We start from the raw sequence: 16443 nt of genomic DNA, 5'->3' as shown, positions 1-16443 counted from the left end.
ATATGAAACAGGAAGTCGACGACCCTCCATTCTGCCTGTCCCAGATATGGTGACCAGCAGTTTGAGTATATTACCTGACAATCAAGACGAAGACCCTGACATGGATGAAAGCGAAGACGAATTAGAAGACGATGTGCCTTGGAGATCCCCCTCAGAAAAAATTGCGTAAGCATAATGTACATTATACAACGCTTTAACTGCATATCCGTGCACGCATTTACTTTTTTATCATAAAGATTAAGATTTTCTTCGCAATTGGATATAAAGGCCCTCTTAGATAATACAACCTTAATTTGATTCGTGACACTTTAACATTAACGAAACATTAAATACTTTATTTCAACTCCATTAGCTTACGTAGTTTATTTTCCATTTGGAGTCTTTCAACGTTTCGCTAATGTATTTTTCTATTAAAGTTGTATTTTTTTATGCTGTTATTCAACCATTTGCACCGAATCTCAAACATTCAGTGTAGTGAGTTGTTAACGATATGACTTTTCTTTCTGATTGTTTTAGCCTATACATTCACTCTTGTAGATAGCAGTCAAGGATCACGCAAGCTGCATGAGTACAGCACTATAAGTACGTGATCGTTCCCTTATCCTTACATGCTACACTTACACGTCGCTTTGCTATTTTATTCCGTTGCTCTTGGTTTAATATTCCAGATCAAAATTACGACACGTATCAGGCCCAAAAGAATTAAGTTTGTACCTATCTTATACTTGACGCCGAATCGAACTTCTTAATCTCTACTACATATAGATAGGTTTTTTTAGGAAACAAGGAACAATAATCAATATGACAATCTACTTTTACTCAATTTCCATTATTTCCAGTAGTGCCATGAAGGGACTAATAATATTTTAATCCCAATAGGATAAAAAGACTAGTCCCGCCGCGAAACTATTAAGAAAAAATTACACTAATTCCGCCTCAGAACTATTGGGAATTAAGACTCCACTTTTATTTCGAAAAGATAATGATTCCTATGGAAGTTATGACTATGTTAAAAATAATGCAACATTTTACGTAGCTTTCAGACCTTATCAATAACGCCCTGAAGTATAAATAAAAGATATCGATTTTAAAACAATATGTATTAACAAAAACAGAAAAATAATCAATGAAATCGTAATTTATAGAAGTTACCAGCATAGGCCGGGAATACTTAAAATGATGAAGTCGAAACGTTTCTCACAAGTGAAATGATAGATAATGTTGGGGTTCCAAACAGAGACTTGGAGTAAACAGGACAGCATGGTCAGCATTTTCTGTTTTGTGTGTTCAAAGTCATTATGTTATCACACTAAATCAAGGTAATACCATTACATTTCACAACATTTAGCTGCAAAATCATAAATAAAATGTGTGTGATACAGAAAAAGAAAAATGTCGATGTTTTCTTATGCAATTTGTGTGCGTTTGTGTATCTGTAATCCCCTGAGCGTATAATCCTATGCACGGCCCGCCCCCTGCCTTCAGCGATGACTTCACCACCAGCAGCTTCTCTTCGTTGGCAGCCAGTGAGGTGGTACACAGCGCCTGGCGAAACGATTTCACCAGGTGAGCCACATAAACATACTCCCAATTCCCAAGACCAAAGTAATTTCCCAAATAATATACATATAGGGAGCATAACAGGATGAATCGTTCGTATTTTGAAAGATGTAGACACCGATCAGATTAATATTAGTTATATTAATTATACTAGGAGACCATCTTTATTTTATTAAAATTATCTCGTACATGGTAAAGCGAACAATATGAGCTATACACATAAAAATTGAAAAGAAACACATTCGATATTACAGACAGATCATTCAATTTGCGATTGCCAGCGACTCCTATCGCAATGATACAAAGGTCAAGGTAACGTACTTATATACTCCGAGGACTCTTCCTCTGAGTATTTTACCTACAGGTTTATTATTCTCGGCTACAGTTTGTCTTTGCACATGCCCTTAAGCATAGTGAGCATGTGAGAGTCGTAACTCGATGTTGAATGTTAGAATATTAAACAGCACAAAATTATACCCATAGAAATCCCCACAGCCCATCACGTGTTTGTCTTTATTTCTCAATGGATTGGTGTAATGTATATAAGTCCTACCCGCCGCCTTAACGAAAGTCTTTGTAGCGGGATCATGAATTGTTTCTTAGCTTTTATATGACTAATTTAATTCCAAACATATTTCGGTGTAAATTTTGAATAAAATATAACTAGAAACAAAGCATGATTCATCCATGACGACGTCTGCCCGCCTAGCCTACTTTAACAAACATTTTATATAGTACGTAACTGCAACTTTTTTACTAACTTTTCATAATTTAATCACTTTTATTACTTACTTATTATACAATCTTTTAATAAAATTAAGCTTAGCTTGAGCCTAATTTTCTTACTTTTGATTACTGTTGACCAATTTTAAATATTTCTTTTTGATACCTACAATATTTTAATAAATGACGATTTACTTAGACCCACATTATTTCAGGATTGTGAAAGGATTTCCACCTGTGTCACCGTTTATTGGAGTCAGTCCAACGTTATGCTATTTATTAAAAGAAAAGAAACCACTATGCTGTCTACAACTAGCACAAGTATGCGAACACTGTGCGTATAGAAACGCAAAAGAGTATCAATGGCAGAACAAAACCATTATATTAGCAGCCGACTACGCGTCCAATGGAATTTACAACTTCATAATTCCATTACGGGCACACTTCAGATCGAAGACATCACTGAATCCTATAATTCTACTGTTGGAACGAAGACCTGATATAGCGTTTTTAGATGCTGTTTCATACTTTCCGTTAGTTTATTGGATGTTAGGTTCTATCGATTGGTAAGTAAGATCTATATAAATATTAAATCCCTGATAGCTTTGTTTGGACAACGCGTAACTTACTTGCTCTGTACCATTGAATTTGACATTATATGGCTTTGAAATCATGTTTGGATCATAGATAATTGATATTTCGTAGTTTCCAAGATTTGTGCCCAATTAATGTCTCATCCCCTATTACATGGGACTTAAACATTCACGGCGAGGAACTCCGAACATTATTATATTATACATTATATACCTCTGCCTATTCCATTCTGGTGTGAGACAAAATATAATGTAATATTTTATTTTTTCAGCTTAGATGACTTACTTAGAGCTGGAATAACTTTGGCAGAGAATGTTGTTGTCGTTAACAAGGAGCTGTCAAACTCCGCTGAAGAAGACAGCCTTGCAGACTGCAATACCATAGTCGCTGTTCAGACCATGTTCAAGTAAAAAACCCCACTACTTTTATCTGATTACATACTACCCGCATGCTTTACTGTATTTACTATGTGGACATACAATGCGATTACCAACTGATGGCTTTATATTTAGCGAATTTTTATACATATATTATCGTTTATAGCACTGCTCTGGCGAAAATTCTATTTTATTGTGTATTAATGGAAGAAAACAAAGTCTCATTTAAACTTGTGTACAATACTTCGGGAAAGTCTATTAAATCATGGCGGCAAATTGTAATGCGCGATGATAAAAGCGTGACTATTGTTTTATTTTAGTCTTCAGTAAGACGACTTATCCTATATCTGTGAAACTTACAATAAGTCAATACATCAAACAAATTCTAATCGGGCACTTTACCAGTAAGTGGTAAAATAGACCGTTCTTTGGCTGTGCGCGGGAAATCTTTGTACGGAAAATTTAATAATTAATTATTTCTTTCTAGATTCTTTCCATCAATTAAATCAATTACGGAACTGTCGCAATCCTCCAACATGCGTTTCATGCAATTCCGGGCCCATGACAAATACGCACTGCATCTATCAAAAATGGAAAAGGTTACTATAATACAATTTAAGAAAGTTTTATATTTGACAGCCTTAAGATTTTTCAACAATAATAAGATGATGGTGTTTACAGCGAGAAAAGGAACGCGGTTCCCACATATCGTACATGTTCCGGTTGCCGTTTGCCGCTGGCTCAGTTTTCTCGGCGTCCATGTTGGACACGTTATTATACCAAGCATTCGTCAAAGACTATGTGATAACATTCGTCCGGCTACTATTGGGCGTTGATCAGGCCCCTGGATCTGGATTTCTTACATCAGTAAGTAATATAAACTTTGGTAGTAGCTCCCTGAGAATAATTTATGAACACTAGCGAATTGTGCGATTAATGTTCTCTTACATGTACAAGGTGTTGCGTCATTGACAGTTATAAATAGATTTTGCGAACGTATTGTAATAGCTTATGTATTTTGTTATCTCATGCGCGTAATAACTTAAGCATTTTAACCTTCTAACAGATGAAAATAACGAAAGAAGATATGTGGATCCGTACTTACGGTCGCTTGTACCAAAAGTTGTGTTCAACTACTTGCGAAATCCCAATAGGGATTTATCGCACGCAGGACACGACCCTAGCCGACCCCTCTCACCACGTGAGTATGTCGCCACGGACATCTTCAAAATGGTTTTGGTCACGCCTCGCGAGAATGCGACCATCGCGTGCATCGGTGAGTCGGTTAAGTCAATATTCTCAAACATTTCTCTCCTCAAATACAGTCCTCTATTACCATCGACCACGGAACGCTCTATCTATCAAACAATTACACACAATGTACTTCTAACATTCCCAATTTAGTACTGGCAAACTTCACCTTAGTAGTCCGAGTCTTGGACTGTATTTTGGGTTAACCTTTTATCTTTATGTCGAGTCAGAGTCACACTCTTTTCCATTATGACTTGTTTACATATATACATCTTGAGCCTAACACTTTGTGGCGTGTCTGTAATTTAGTTACTAGTATTTATCTGACTTTCTCTTTTTCACGCGAGACTTGATTTTGTCTTATTATAAGATACACGAGCTTTAATTTTATAATTTACCGCAATCTGCTGTAGCCAACAGGATTGATACAATAACTGCTTTTGCGTGGACACGACATATTAATATTGATCGATTTGTAATTGCATTCTTGACAGCTGGAAATTGACATTTGGAAAGAATAACTTAACATTGGGAACTCTTCAACTCGATGATCGCAATCCCGCCTTGGTGTTATCTCTCTGTAGTGTGTGTACTGCATGTTTTGCTATCCTAGTTGAAACTCCTAGTTAGATGTACTCAAAAGATCGAAATTTCACAAAAATTGTGAAATAAACACTTAAAATAAATACATCACCTTAAAAAATAAATGACTGCAGAAAATGTGATTTATGTATCGCAGCATGATTAAAGTTCATAAAAATAAAACACAAAAGACAATAAAAAAAACATATTGCAGTGGTTTAAATTAACCAATGTTCACTAGGATCAACAACGCAATGCTTTTGCTTTCTGCATGCTTACTATAAAATAGTTCTCATATACTAATCAAAACCTTTCACTTTTCACATTTTGATTCATTATGTGATGAACCAAAGCTACAAAAAAAGAAACATTAAAAAATAAATGAGGAAATTCTTAGTAATTGTAAATCGTACTTGTGTCGCTGGTGTAAAATGTTGTCGAGTGCTAGGTAATTAGTTAGAAAACAACTGTGAGCCGATAGTTCCAGCAGGAGGAGGACGGCGTATTCCCGGCGTGCGGGCGACGGGACGCCACCAGCTGCCTCGGCGGCTGCTACGGAGAGCGCACGCCGGCGGTAAGGTCACTACTGGAGCCCTTTCACATGGACACTCTAGTGGCTGGCGACTAACTGCGTAGAATACGCCCGATCTTCCACACATTTACTCAACCTACGTAACACCTTTGAACATGACTGGTGAATTTAGTAGTCAGACTACACAATTTCAGACTGTGGGCTGTTCACATTTATACAAATAACTGCTTAATAATTATGACATATTTTATAGTCGCCTAGACTAAACTCTATGTGAAAGGACTCGTCTATAAAAAATATATGTGGTGACAAAAACAATTATTTGGAAGATTTTTTGTAAATGGACAACAATTGACATCATTTTGCGGCAGTGTTGGTGTTATTAGCATGTAGGTAGGATTAGGATAGCATTTAAGTTAGATGAATTACGAATTAATTGGTTTTAGCGAGAGATTTATTGATTTTACTTTAGTTAGGATAATTAGATAGAGATACGTAGATAACACTTGGGCACCAATCCTATAACTTCATTTTAGCCTAGCTTTTAGTCGTAGTAGTTTAGAATTAAATATAATGTACGTTTTTGACACGAGCCTCGACGAATATTTTTGATACGAAAATATCACCAGCGACATATTTCTAAATTGCAATTTGTGATTTATTCTGAAAATATGTGGTAGGTGTTGTTGTAACTATTGAAAAAATACTTCATTACGTTCGTTCGCCCTTCACTGAGTCCAACAAGCGTGCTAAAATCGTGCATGATTTCACATTAAATAAAGAGCAGCAATAATAATCTGAATCACAGTGAAACTTTCATTACTTGGCTTAACTGAGCCGCGCTCATAGTTGTATATACAATTACAATGTGCATTCGTATTTTATTGTTGACAGCTTTATTTAAAACTCAATTATATTATAGTTTGTTTATTCTATTTACTCATTTCACAGTATTCTACAAGTTTGGCCGATGAAGCAAGAGATAATCATGCACAACAAATTGAAAGAGCTGAAATAGCTAATCTTGTACGTTCGAGAATGGAGTCTCTGAATCTAACGGGCATTGACTATGATGACGTGAGTGAGAAAAGAAACAGTTTATCTTACGTCATTATTAATCCAAGTTGTGATTTGAGTTTACAAGAAGGAGACATTATGTGAGTTAAATCACATTATTTTAGTGCTTGTTAATAATTTGTTTGTGTATTCATTTTTAATTATTGCGTTAATTTACAGATATTTGGTTCGCCCGTCGCCTTTTTCGGCCCAAAAAACATTTGAGCGACATAACAGTCGGCGCAAATCTAACATCAGCTTTTGTTCCCAAGCTCTCATTCAAGCCCAAGGAGTGGCTAGCCGAAGAGGTTCAGGAATTGGATCAAGTTTCGCACAGCCCCGAGCGCCACCACTTTCCACAACCAAAGCTAACTCGTTATCTTTGCCAGATAGCCCTACTATCATCACAGATTTCCGTGGACGATCTAACTCCCTGCGTGTTGTCGATGACATATTGTTGCGACGTTCAAACTCGTTACGTCAAGGTCTTAGTGGCGTAGGAGCACGCCGACGAAAGAGCAGTCTTGAGGAAATTGGTATCTCTCATTTTAACTCATTGTTACAACATCAACAACAACAACAGCAACAAAATGCGAATGCCATTAAAATTGCTTTGAATGGCAGCATTGGTTTAGAAGTAACACCTCCAGAAGAAAACCCTGTCGAACGTCTCCCGGGGCCAAGCATGCCCCTCGATGGCTACCAGGAAGTAGCAGCGGCATTACCATCCACATCTATGGGCCCGACATTGCCGCCTGCGTCTCCCGAACCTCAACATTTACAAGGGACGATTGTATGATATCACCTTATGTGGGGACGTCGCCTCAGTTCCGTAGTGAGAAATAAATGGACCTAGATCATGGGGAATATTACTCTAGACTAGAATTCTACCTTTCCTGAGGTGGTCTACCATTGGTTTGCGGAGTCGAATACAGCCTTGTGTAGCGTCTCTACTTTGCACGTAGTGTTTTAGAATATACTTAATATAATAATAAATTCTAAAAAATATTTAGGTATGTGACGATTTAGTGATGTAGACTGGTGGTAAAAGAGCTGTGTATTGTAAGCGGGATCAACTAGTTACTACGTAAAGCAAATTAAAAGTCCAGCGTGATGTATTGTATATAATTATATTAATATACTAGAGAATGCTTTTCTAATTAACGACTCTGTCAAATTGTAAATACTTAAGTGGCAAATATTTTAAAGATGTTAATTGTAAATACCTATTATTATAGATAAATCTTACATATGAAGCGCACTTGCAAATTATGTTTTAGAACTACCGATGATTGACCAAATAAAAACGTATATCAATTTAAATTTTCAAATACACAATATAATTAAATTACTTATATCATTAGATTTGTTGGACAGTCAAATTTTAATTCACTTAGTAAGAAAGGCAGAAAAAATAAAATATTATGTAATCAAATCACTGTTTCTTTTTTCATTTACCCGTACCTACTAAAGAGAGGTTACTACCTTCTACCTATAGGATCCAATTAATGTTTGTTGGAATTGATATTAAAGTATTTAATCGAGAAACTTAATCCATGAAATTGTTTTAGCACGAAATCAAACATTTAGAGGCTGAGCGTCGCACGATACTAATGTATCTATGTGTATATACACGCGATTCAGAACGGTAGCTCTCGGTCTTATCACCTTATATTCAATGGTGAAAACAGATGTGAGTATTTAGCACACGAATTTTGAAACATAAAATAATTTTATAAAATCGCATCATATTTTGGAAATTTGGAAACCTACATATAATTTATATTAAATATGTATTCCTATTAAAAATCCTAGTAGTACTTAAAGCATAATTACAAATATTTACAGACACCATGTGCAGCACAGGTTATACTTTTCATTACTTTTTAATTTGTAACGAATGTAGAGAAAGTGATAAATATATAAAATCCACTAGTTCATGTATCTTCTTAAGAGCTAAATAGACCTACAGCTAGGAATCAAACATCCAGAGTACATCCAGCAATCTAGATAAGTACTTAAGTATTCTTGAAAATCATCCAGTTTCACCAGACCCTTAAACATGCCATCCACAAAACACATCCATAGGGACAAAATCTAACCAATACAATACGTAATAGTGATGTAACGAATATTCGCATTCGCATTCGCATTCGCGAATATCCGCAAATTTTTGAATATTCGCATTCGCATTCGCATTCGCAAAATTTATGCGAATACTTAGCGAATGTTTTAGCGAAAGTTCATCTTGAGCTACATTAGAGTGGTGAAAATGTGTCGCTTTCTTTTTACATTTGTTAATGGCTGCAATGATTGATTCTTGTGACTTAAGCCCTTCTTTAACAACAAGTTGGATTTGGTGCGATGAACAATCAATGTTTTTAATGCTCAATAAAGAAATACCTTTTTTCATGTTAGTGCCACCATCTCTTACAATACATAATACGTTTTCTTTGGGAATTCCCCACGATGACAACATAGTTTCTAACTTTGCCGCTATATTTTCTCCTGTATGTCGCCCATCGTTGAATACTTCTGCTTTCAATACAATCATTTTTCGTGAGCATCAGAATGACTGCCCAAAATGACTGATCAGCTTTAAAATATTACTAACATCCAATACCTTTTAGCTATTATTTAATACCTTTGTATTTTTCGTTCAAAATTATTGGTAATTCCGTGACAAGTGAAACTTATACGAAACGTCAAACCTATCAAACATTTTAAGCGCGCTTTTTTGACATTTTAAAATATTCGCATTCGTATTCGCATTCGCGAATGTTGAAGATAATTATTCGCAATCGCATTCGCATTCGCGAATGTGAAAAATCCAACATTCGTTACATCACTAATACGTAATATTAACAGTTACGAACAAAACTTTTAATAGGCAACAATAATGCATTGATTATACTTTCTAATATTTTTATTTTTTTTGTTTTTCAATTCCGAGTTATATTAGTAAATCTCCATTCAAAATTACTAAATGTGCATTTTTGTAGTGTATGGGAAGCGACTGTCAAGCAAATGTAAGTATGCAATTACTACAAATCAACAATTTAAAAGTATTTACCAGGGCTTGTTAATGTTACACGGGTGCTAATTCCTGTAAATACCATCTAATTTTATTTTAAGTTATATCTGTCATTTTCTTATCCGCCGAAAAGAAAAGGGACGGGTAATCGACAAGCATAAAATTTATGGAACACACGTCAATTTTAAGCACAAATCTAAACCAACCGTCTAAAAATTTTACATCCGTCAATAACCCGACACAGGTAAGTAGACAGCACGTCAAACGGATTGCACACCAGCGACGTACCTTTTGATTCGCCCGGGTTATTCATTCATTCACTCATTCTTCCTAAAATTAAGAGCTGTGAATCATCCGTCCCTTTCCTTTTCGACGGATATGAAAATGACGGATATAACTTAAAATAAAATTAGGCGGTGTCTGCAGGAATCGGGGCCAAAGTATCATTAAAAATAAAAATTAGAAACGTTATTTTCGGTAAAGTTGCAAAGGTAACTTGGAAACATTAACGGTAAATAAATTACCGATAGGTAATGTTTTGCAATGTTGACAGATTTCCACTGAGTTTTGCCCGTTTGGATAGATGTTTGTCGGAAAGAAATATACATCAGCCACAAAAAATGCACTGAGCCTATTTTGATAGGGTTTCGACCGGCGTACGTATATACATATACATACATAAACAGCCTACTGCTGGGCACAGGCCTCCCCTCAATCAACCGGAGGGGGTATGGAGCATACTCCACCACGCTGCTTCAATGCGGGTTGGTGGAGGTGTTTTTACGGCTAATAGCCTGGACCAACGGCTTAACGTACCCTCCGAAGCACGGAATCATATTACTTTTTCGGACAATCAGGTGATTCAAGCCTGAAAAGTGCTTACCAAACAAAGGACAGTCTCACAAAGTGATTTCGACAATATCCCGATCGGGAATCGAACCCGGACCTCCAGATCGCGAGCCTAACGCTCTAACCACTAGACCACGGAGGCTGTTCCTTTATCTTTAGTTATTGGTTTTGGTCTTAAAATCCTATATGACTTATGTTTAATACAGTAAAAATATTTCAGTGCAGAGGGAGTATGGTCACCGCTAAGGTACTTTATACAATCGATACTACGAAACACAACTCTAAACTCTATTACTACTGCGTGTTAATAATAAAAGTTTGTAAAAATGTTAGCAAATGCTATTGATATGCAAAAGGGATTTAAAAGAAAAAAGTTTTCTTCTAAATATTTATCTACAATATTCCTAAAAGACAATACAGCATCTCTGCGTAACACGTAGAAGCGAGAAGGGCAAGGCAAATCATGACGCCAATGGTTTGGTACTGATATAGATAGAGTTGACAGCTGTATACTGATATATACAAAGCTGAAAATACACACGCCCACAGGGTATACTTACTATTGACCCCGATACAATAGCCCAACGAGGCAGAGTCCAATTTTAAGTAAGATAAGGCTTGTGAAAGCTAAAACTACTTTTTATTGACAAGACTTATTGTCGATTTGCACTACTTGGCCGGAAAGCCAAAACTTCGCCATTTCTTCAAACACTGTCGAATATTGAGAATATCTTTAGACACCCTACGACAAACAAAAGTACAGTGTGGGGACACAGTTCTCAGTATTACAAACTTGCAAGTTAGCAGTTTTTGCATATAGAGCCAGTTGTTCTCCACCTCGCGCTCCCATCGCACGCCCGATAATTATACATTTGTAACGTCAATTAATGTGCATTAATAAACTCAGTTCAGTATAAATCAGTATATATTATTTAAAGTCGTCCCTGCATAAGACCTTTAAGGTTCAATCGGAACATTGGTGACCCCGACGTGATCAGTGATCAGCGACGTGGTCTGACTCTGATATTTGGGAGGGAGAAGAGATGGATGAAGATATCCCGGAAAAACCTCAACAGCCTTTTGAAGATGGAGGGTGGCTCTACACCTTGTTAATAGACATTCAAAAAACACAAAAGGAGATATTACAAAAGGTGAACACTATACAAGACGAAGTTCTTTAGATTTCCTGGGGATGAGTGTGGCGTGGTTCCGCTTGAAGGTACTGATGTGATGTCTGGGATGTGCTGTGCTGTCAACCCTTGCATACGAGCGGACTGAAGTGACTCCACACGCAATTCTAACATTTGCAAGCGTCTCCTATCTTGCTGAGCTTGCTGAGTATCTCCCACCCCCTTTCAAACCCACCAACCACTATTTAGATCTCTAGGATAGCTACTAGGACCTTAAGATAAGAATTTAATAGGATGTAAGCGCAACAACACGTCTTTAAGAAAAACTGACCATGCCCTATAAGATCCAGGACAATCAAACAAAGACCATTATGAGCACGAGAGAGGAAGAACTGCTAGAGGGAGCACTGCAGGCCCTCCAGAACAAGACCAAAGGGGAAGTTGTACACCAGGGGGTTACCTATGTACCCTCAGAGCTACCCGGGGTGACCACCCGTGCCCGCAGACGCTCTGAGGAAGGGGGTGCTGGACCAAGCAAGGTGAAGAGAAAGACAAAGACAAAAGAGCGACCAATCGAAGAGGAGGATATTTGGGAGGGAGAAGAGATGGATGAAGTATCCCGGAAAAACCTCAACAGCCTTTTGAAGATGGAGGGGCTCTACACCTTGTTAATAGACATTCAAAAAACACAAAAGGAGATATTACAAAAGGTGAACACTATACTGAGATTTATATAGTATACATTTTTTTTGTGTTTGTGTTCGATCTAAGGTATTCATCAGTGAGCAAATGTTTCTAAATATATTGTATTCAGATGTACCAAGGTAGCGTGACTTGCATACGTGCGATAAGCGGACGCGCATATCGTAGGTGTCAGGTTGCCTACCGCGAATAGGCGCTCGCGCTGCGACGCAGCGCGTCAGCAGATTGTTGTATAATGATGTCGAAAATGTATTATGATGTTTTAATATTTTTGTTTGAAAAATGTGTTTTTGGATATATTAATTTTTTTCTCTTTGGTGAAGGGGGGGAGTGATGTGGGGACACAGTTCTCAGTATTACCTACAAACTTGCAAGTTAGCAGTTTTTGCATATAGAGCCAGTTGTTCTCCACCTCGCGCTCCCATCGCACGCCCGATAATTATACATTTGTAACGTCAATTAATGTGCATTAATAAGCTCAGTTCAGTATAAATCAGTATATATTATTTAAAGTCGTCCCTGCATAAGACCCTTAAGGTTCAATCGGAACAACAGGATAAAATACTTACGCATAGTTTATAATTTAGCTGCCTTATTCTAAAAGTAGTCGTGATTTAATGAGTAAATGGAACTATTTTACAAAGCAGGAACAAGATGAATTGACAGAATTGTTGTAATTCTTTAAAAAGAATACCTAATTAATACATAAGTTATGAAGTCATAGTAATTAATTTGAATTACATTTCAGGCTACAGGCTTCAATGCTACTGCAGTGGTAAAATTTAGTTGAACTTTCCTCTAGAATTAGTTTTCAATATGGTTTTTATAAAAAATAAAATGTCATTGCATTATTATGCTGTCGATTACATAAGATTTACTAAATCTTTTAAGGGGCAATGTATACGTTTTTACAATAAGATTCCCAATGACATTCAGACTTTGCCTTTTAACTGTTTTAAGACAGTAGTTAAACAAAAACTTTACAAAAAAGGTTATTATAAAGTTAGTGATTATTTAGAAGATATGAATGCATGGGATTAACTGTGTGAGAACTGATATTAGGCAGCTAAATTACTCAATTGTATACCAATACTTCATGTTTTTTTTTTAAAGAACGTCTAGGGCCCTGTGCCGAGGTTTTTCTTGCAGCTTCTTTTCCCCGGCTATACAGGTTGTGAGAAGCTGCAGTAGTTTTAGGCGGATGGTTCGTTATGTAAAAATTGACGATTCAAAGTGTAACTATGTTACCTGCTGAATAAAGATATTTTTGAATTTGACTTATGAAAAAAATCTAAAAATGCATTAAATCAAATAAATATCCAAATGTGTATTAGTTACAATATTATTTAAAGTAGGTATCTACTTTCAGACTTCTGGAGATCTTTCCACTACACAGGTAAATTGACAAAATATTATTATTAAAAATGTTGCAACTACACGATTATAAACAAAATTTAATTTATTTTAGTGCACTGGAGCATTTTGTAAAGCATTGGTATGAATTTCTTTTTAAGCATTTTAATAGAATAGCGACATTCACGGAGGTTGAATAAGTAATTGATATTAATTTCATCTCGTTACCAGTGTGACGGAGTGCTTAACTTATGCTCGGCAAAAGTAAGTAATCAAAGAAAACAAATCCTCTAATAAATAACAGATGATATGGTGCTGTGAGATTTTTGTTAAAAGTATAAGAAAACTGATTTTACAAAAAAATCCTGGTCAAGTCAAACAGTACAAGTCAGTTGACACCGTGTATAATGTTGAGGATACAGTGTAACATAATATAATTCATTTTACAAGAAACGGTCCATCAACATAATGCACAAACATCTTTTTCCACAAAATGTGTCATTTTAAAAAACTTATTTGAAGACTACTCAATTCGCAACTACGTGCTCCATGTCGAAAAAGTACCTAACGAATACTAAAGTGTATATTTATTATTTATCTAATTTCATTTACCAAATGTCGTCAAAAAAAATGTTATTTGATAAAAATATTTTTTAAAAAGCCTCAAGCCTAGCCCTTCTAGCATGTTTGGATATGGCCTCTATCGTTTTTCATCATGTTATTTAATTATTAATGTCAAACAATGCAATATACCAAACATTTTTAGATTAAGGATTTTTTTTCAGTTAACTCAGTTACTAAATACCTATTCTTTTGTCAAATGATCTTTTAAAAGCAATAAAATAACATGCATGCGTTAACATTTTCAGTGTTTTGGGCGTGCTTGTGAAGCAAAGGTATAAATAAAAAACATATTTATTTTGATACAGCTAAGCATATAAGTTCAAATCAATTTGAAACGAATATCTGGTTACAGTGCAATGCCGTTACTTGTAATGCTATGGTAAGTGTTGCCAAACTTTTTTTATAAATCGAAAACATTAAAGAAGACCTAAAGCCAGTACCAATAAGGTAACCAAAATTGATAAACATTTAAAAATAAATAACGTACAGGTGCGGCGTTCATATGCTTATCCGCAGCAGCTAGTAATAAATTGCCACATTATATTTTTAACGTCACACTTATTAAGTTCTACGGAACTGTTTTACCGCCGTTTTAATGAGTCTCAGTTAATTTATTAGATAATTTAAGATTTAGAGAACTTACAAAGATAACGTTGAGTGCTTCCTCATTTCTCTTGCTTCCTCCACATTCATTAATCATTTCATACACCGCACCGCCGGTTCAGAGTGGATCGTATAAAACCGTCATCGTTCGTCGTCGGGGGGTCGTTTTGCTTTTAAGGCGTTTTATATAGCGGTTAATATGACACCAAGAAGTTTAGCCCGAGGACCTTCTGCTTAAAAAAGAGTTTTTAAGGAAGATGCCGCGGTTGCTCTGAATTTAGTCGACGACTACAACAAGTGCATGGATGTATTGATATTATAGAGTAGTTGTATTTACGTCTACGAATACGTGCTGTTAGTGAATCTCGAAAACCGGCCACTTATGGTACGATTCCGTAACACGCGGCTGATAGGCAGCGGCCGACAACCGACGGCCGTTCTGTCAGGCGTCAGTGACCGTCATATATGTTCCGAAGCCGGCGGCAGCGGCAGTTACGTCGCAAATTTACGAACTAGCCGTTGTGTTCTAATTAAAAATAATCAAAGGCAATAAAACTTTTACTACTAAACAAGATGACAATTTATTTTTTTGGTAACTTGTTACAAACTACGGCGGGAGAAAGGATTTGACGGTAAAACTATTGGGAACAAAGGCTTTGTTCCTACGTATCTAGGTACGCTTATGAAATGTAGACGTTTGTCTTTACTAGAATCTATACTTGCAAAAAATACCGGATTAAACTATTTACCTAATCATCAAAATCATTAACATTGAAATCCAACAAATAAGATGTAAAAAGTACATCTTTATTATAAATAATGGAAATAGGTACGCATAAAGTTTAAAAAGGATAATATTAATACATACAACCATGATTGAAATTGGACGATCTCTTCGTTAATTTCGTTGCAGAGTAAGGGTGCAGCAACTTTAGCACAGGTAGGTTAACAACCTAGTAACTAGATACATACAAAGTAAAATAAGTTTGTAAATAAAAAAGATATACATACAAAGTAAAATAAGTTTGTAAATAAAAAAAGATATACGCTTCTTGTTTTTTGCAGTGTAGTGGCCACAAATGTTCTAGTACCGTAAGTACAAATGCATTCAGTCTAATGATTCATTCTGATAGACTTAAAACATTGGCAACATGCATACTTTTCGTATTTATTCGTTCATTCCCTTGTCAATCTCACGTCAATTTAAATCATTCAACATATGTTCACTTCGGGACATTTTTAGTCTGTAGGTTCTCTGTTGATTATTTTCTGGCTGTTAAACTTTAGCAAAATAAACACTGTTCACGCCAACGTGAACGCATCAATAACAACATTCAACAATGGCAACCCCGATGACGTTCTTCCGGTCCCGGTCTATGCTCTCTATGCACTCTCTATCTATCTCTGCACGCGTCACGTCACGACCAATTATATGGTAATATACTTACCATATAAGTAACAAGACAATAAACA

The 16443-nt window shown here is 36.0% G+C and overlaps 2 protein-coding genes across 8 annotated transcripts in view; one reads left to right on the top strand and one right to left on the bottom strand.

Annotated features, from left to right (window-relative positions):
- LOC126380001 (potassium channel subfamily T member 2) overlaps nucleotides 1–8112 on the top strand; it is a 94539-nt gene extending 86427 nt beyond the window's left edge. For 3 of the 7 annotated variants that reach the window (XM_050029060.1, XM_050029066.1, XM_050029064.1), the window contains exons 15-23: nucleotides 12–165; nucleotides 2499–2849; nucleotides 3149–3283; nucleotides 3742–3853; nucleotides 3936–4121; nucleotides 4321–4455; nucleotides 5569–5661; nucleotides 6571–6776; nucleotides 6856–8112. In XM_050029060.1, the coding sequence (XP_049885017.1) occupies nucleotides 12–165; nucleotides 2499–2849; nucleotides 3149–3283; nucleotides 3742–3853; nucleotides 3936–4121; nucleotides 4321–4455; nucleotides 5569–5661; nucleotides 6571–6776; nucleotides 6856–7474 (1991 nt within the window). In that variant the 3' untranslated portion in view covers nucleotides 7475–8112. Of the gene's footprint in view, nucleotides 1–11; nucleotides 166–2498; nucleotides 2850–3148; nucleotides 3284–3741; nucleotides 3854–3935; nucleotides 4122–4320; nucleotides 4531–5568; nucleotides 5662–6570; nucleotides 6777–6855 lie in introns of all 7 variants that reach the window. The other 4 variants (XM_050029063.1, XM_050029067.1, XM_050029061.1 and 1 more) reach the window with 3 other exon arrangements.
- Nucleotides 1–16443, bottom strand: part of LOC126380003 (zinc finger protein ZFP2-like) — a 138140-nt gene that overhangs the window by 97875 nt on the left and 23822 nt on the right. The gene's annotated exons all lie outside the window — the stretch shown is intronic.

This window comes from Pectinophora gossypiella, chromosome Z, assembly GCF_024362695.1.
Source record: "Pectinophora gossypiella chromosome Z, ilPecGoss1.1, whole genome shotgun sequence".
In the NCBI taxonomy this organism is placed as follows: Eukaryota; Metazoa; Arthropoda; class Insecta; order Lepidoptera; family Gelechiidae; genus Pectinophora; species Pectinophora gossypiella.
The sequence above is the reverse complement of the archived record's forward strand: the minus strand, read 5'-3'. Positions and strand labels throughout refer to the sequence as shown.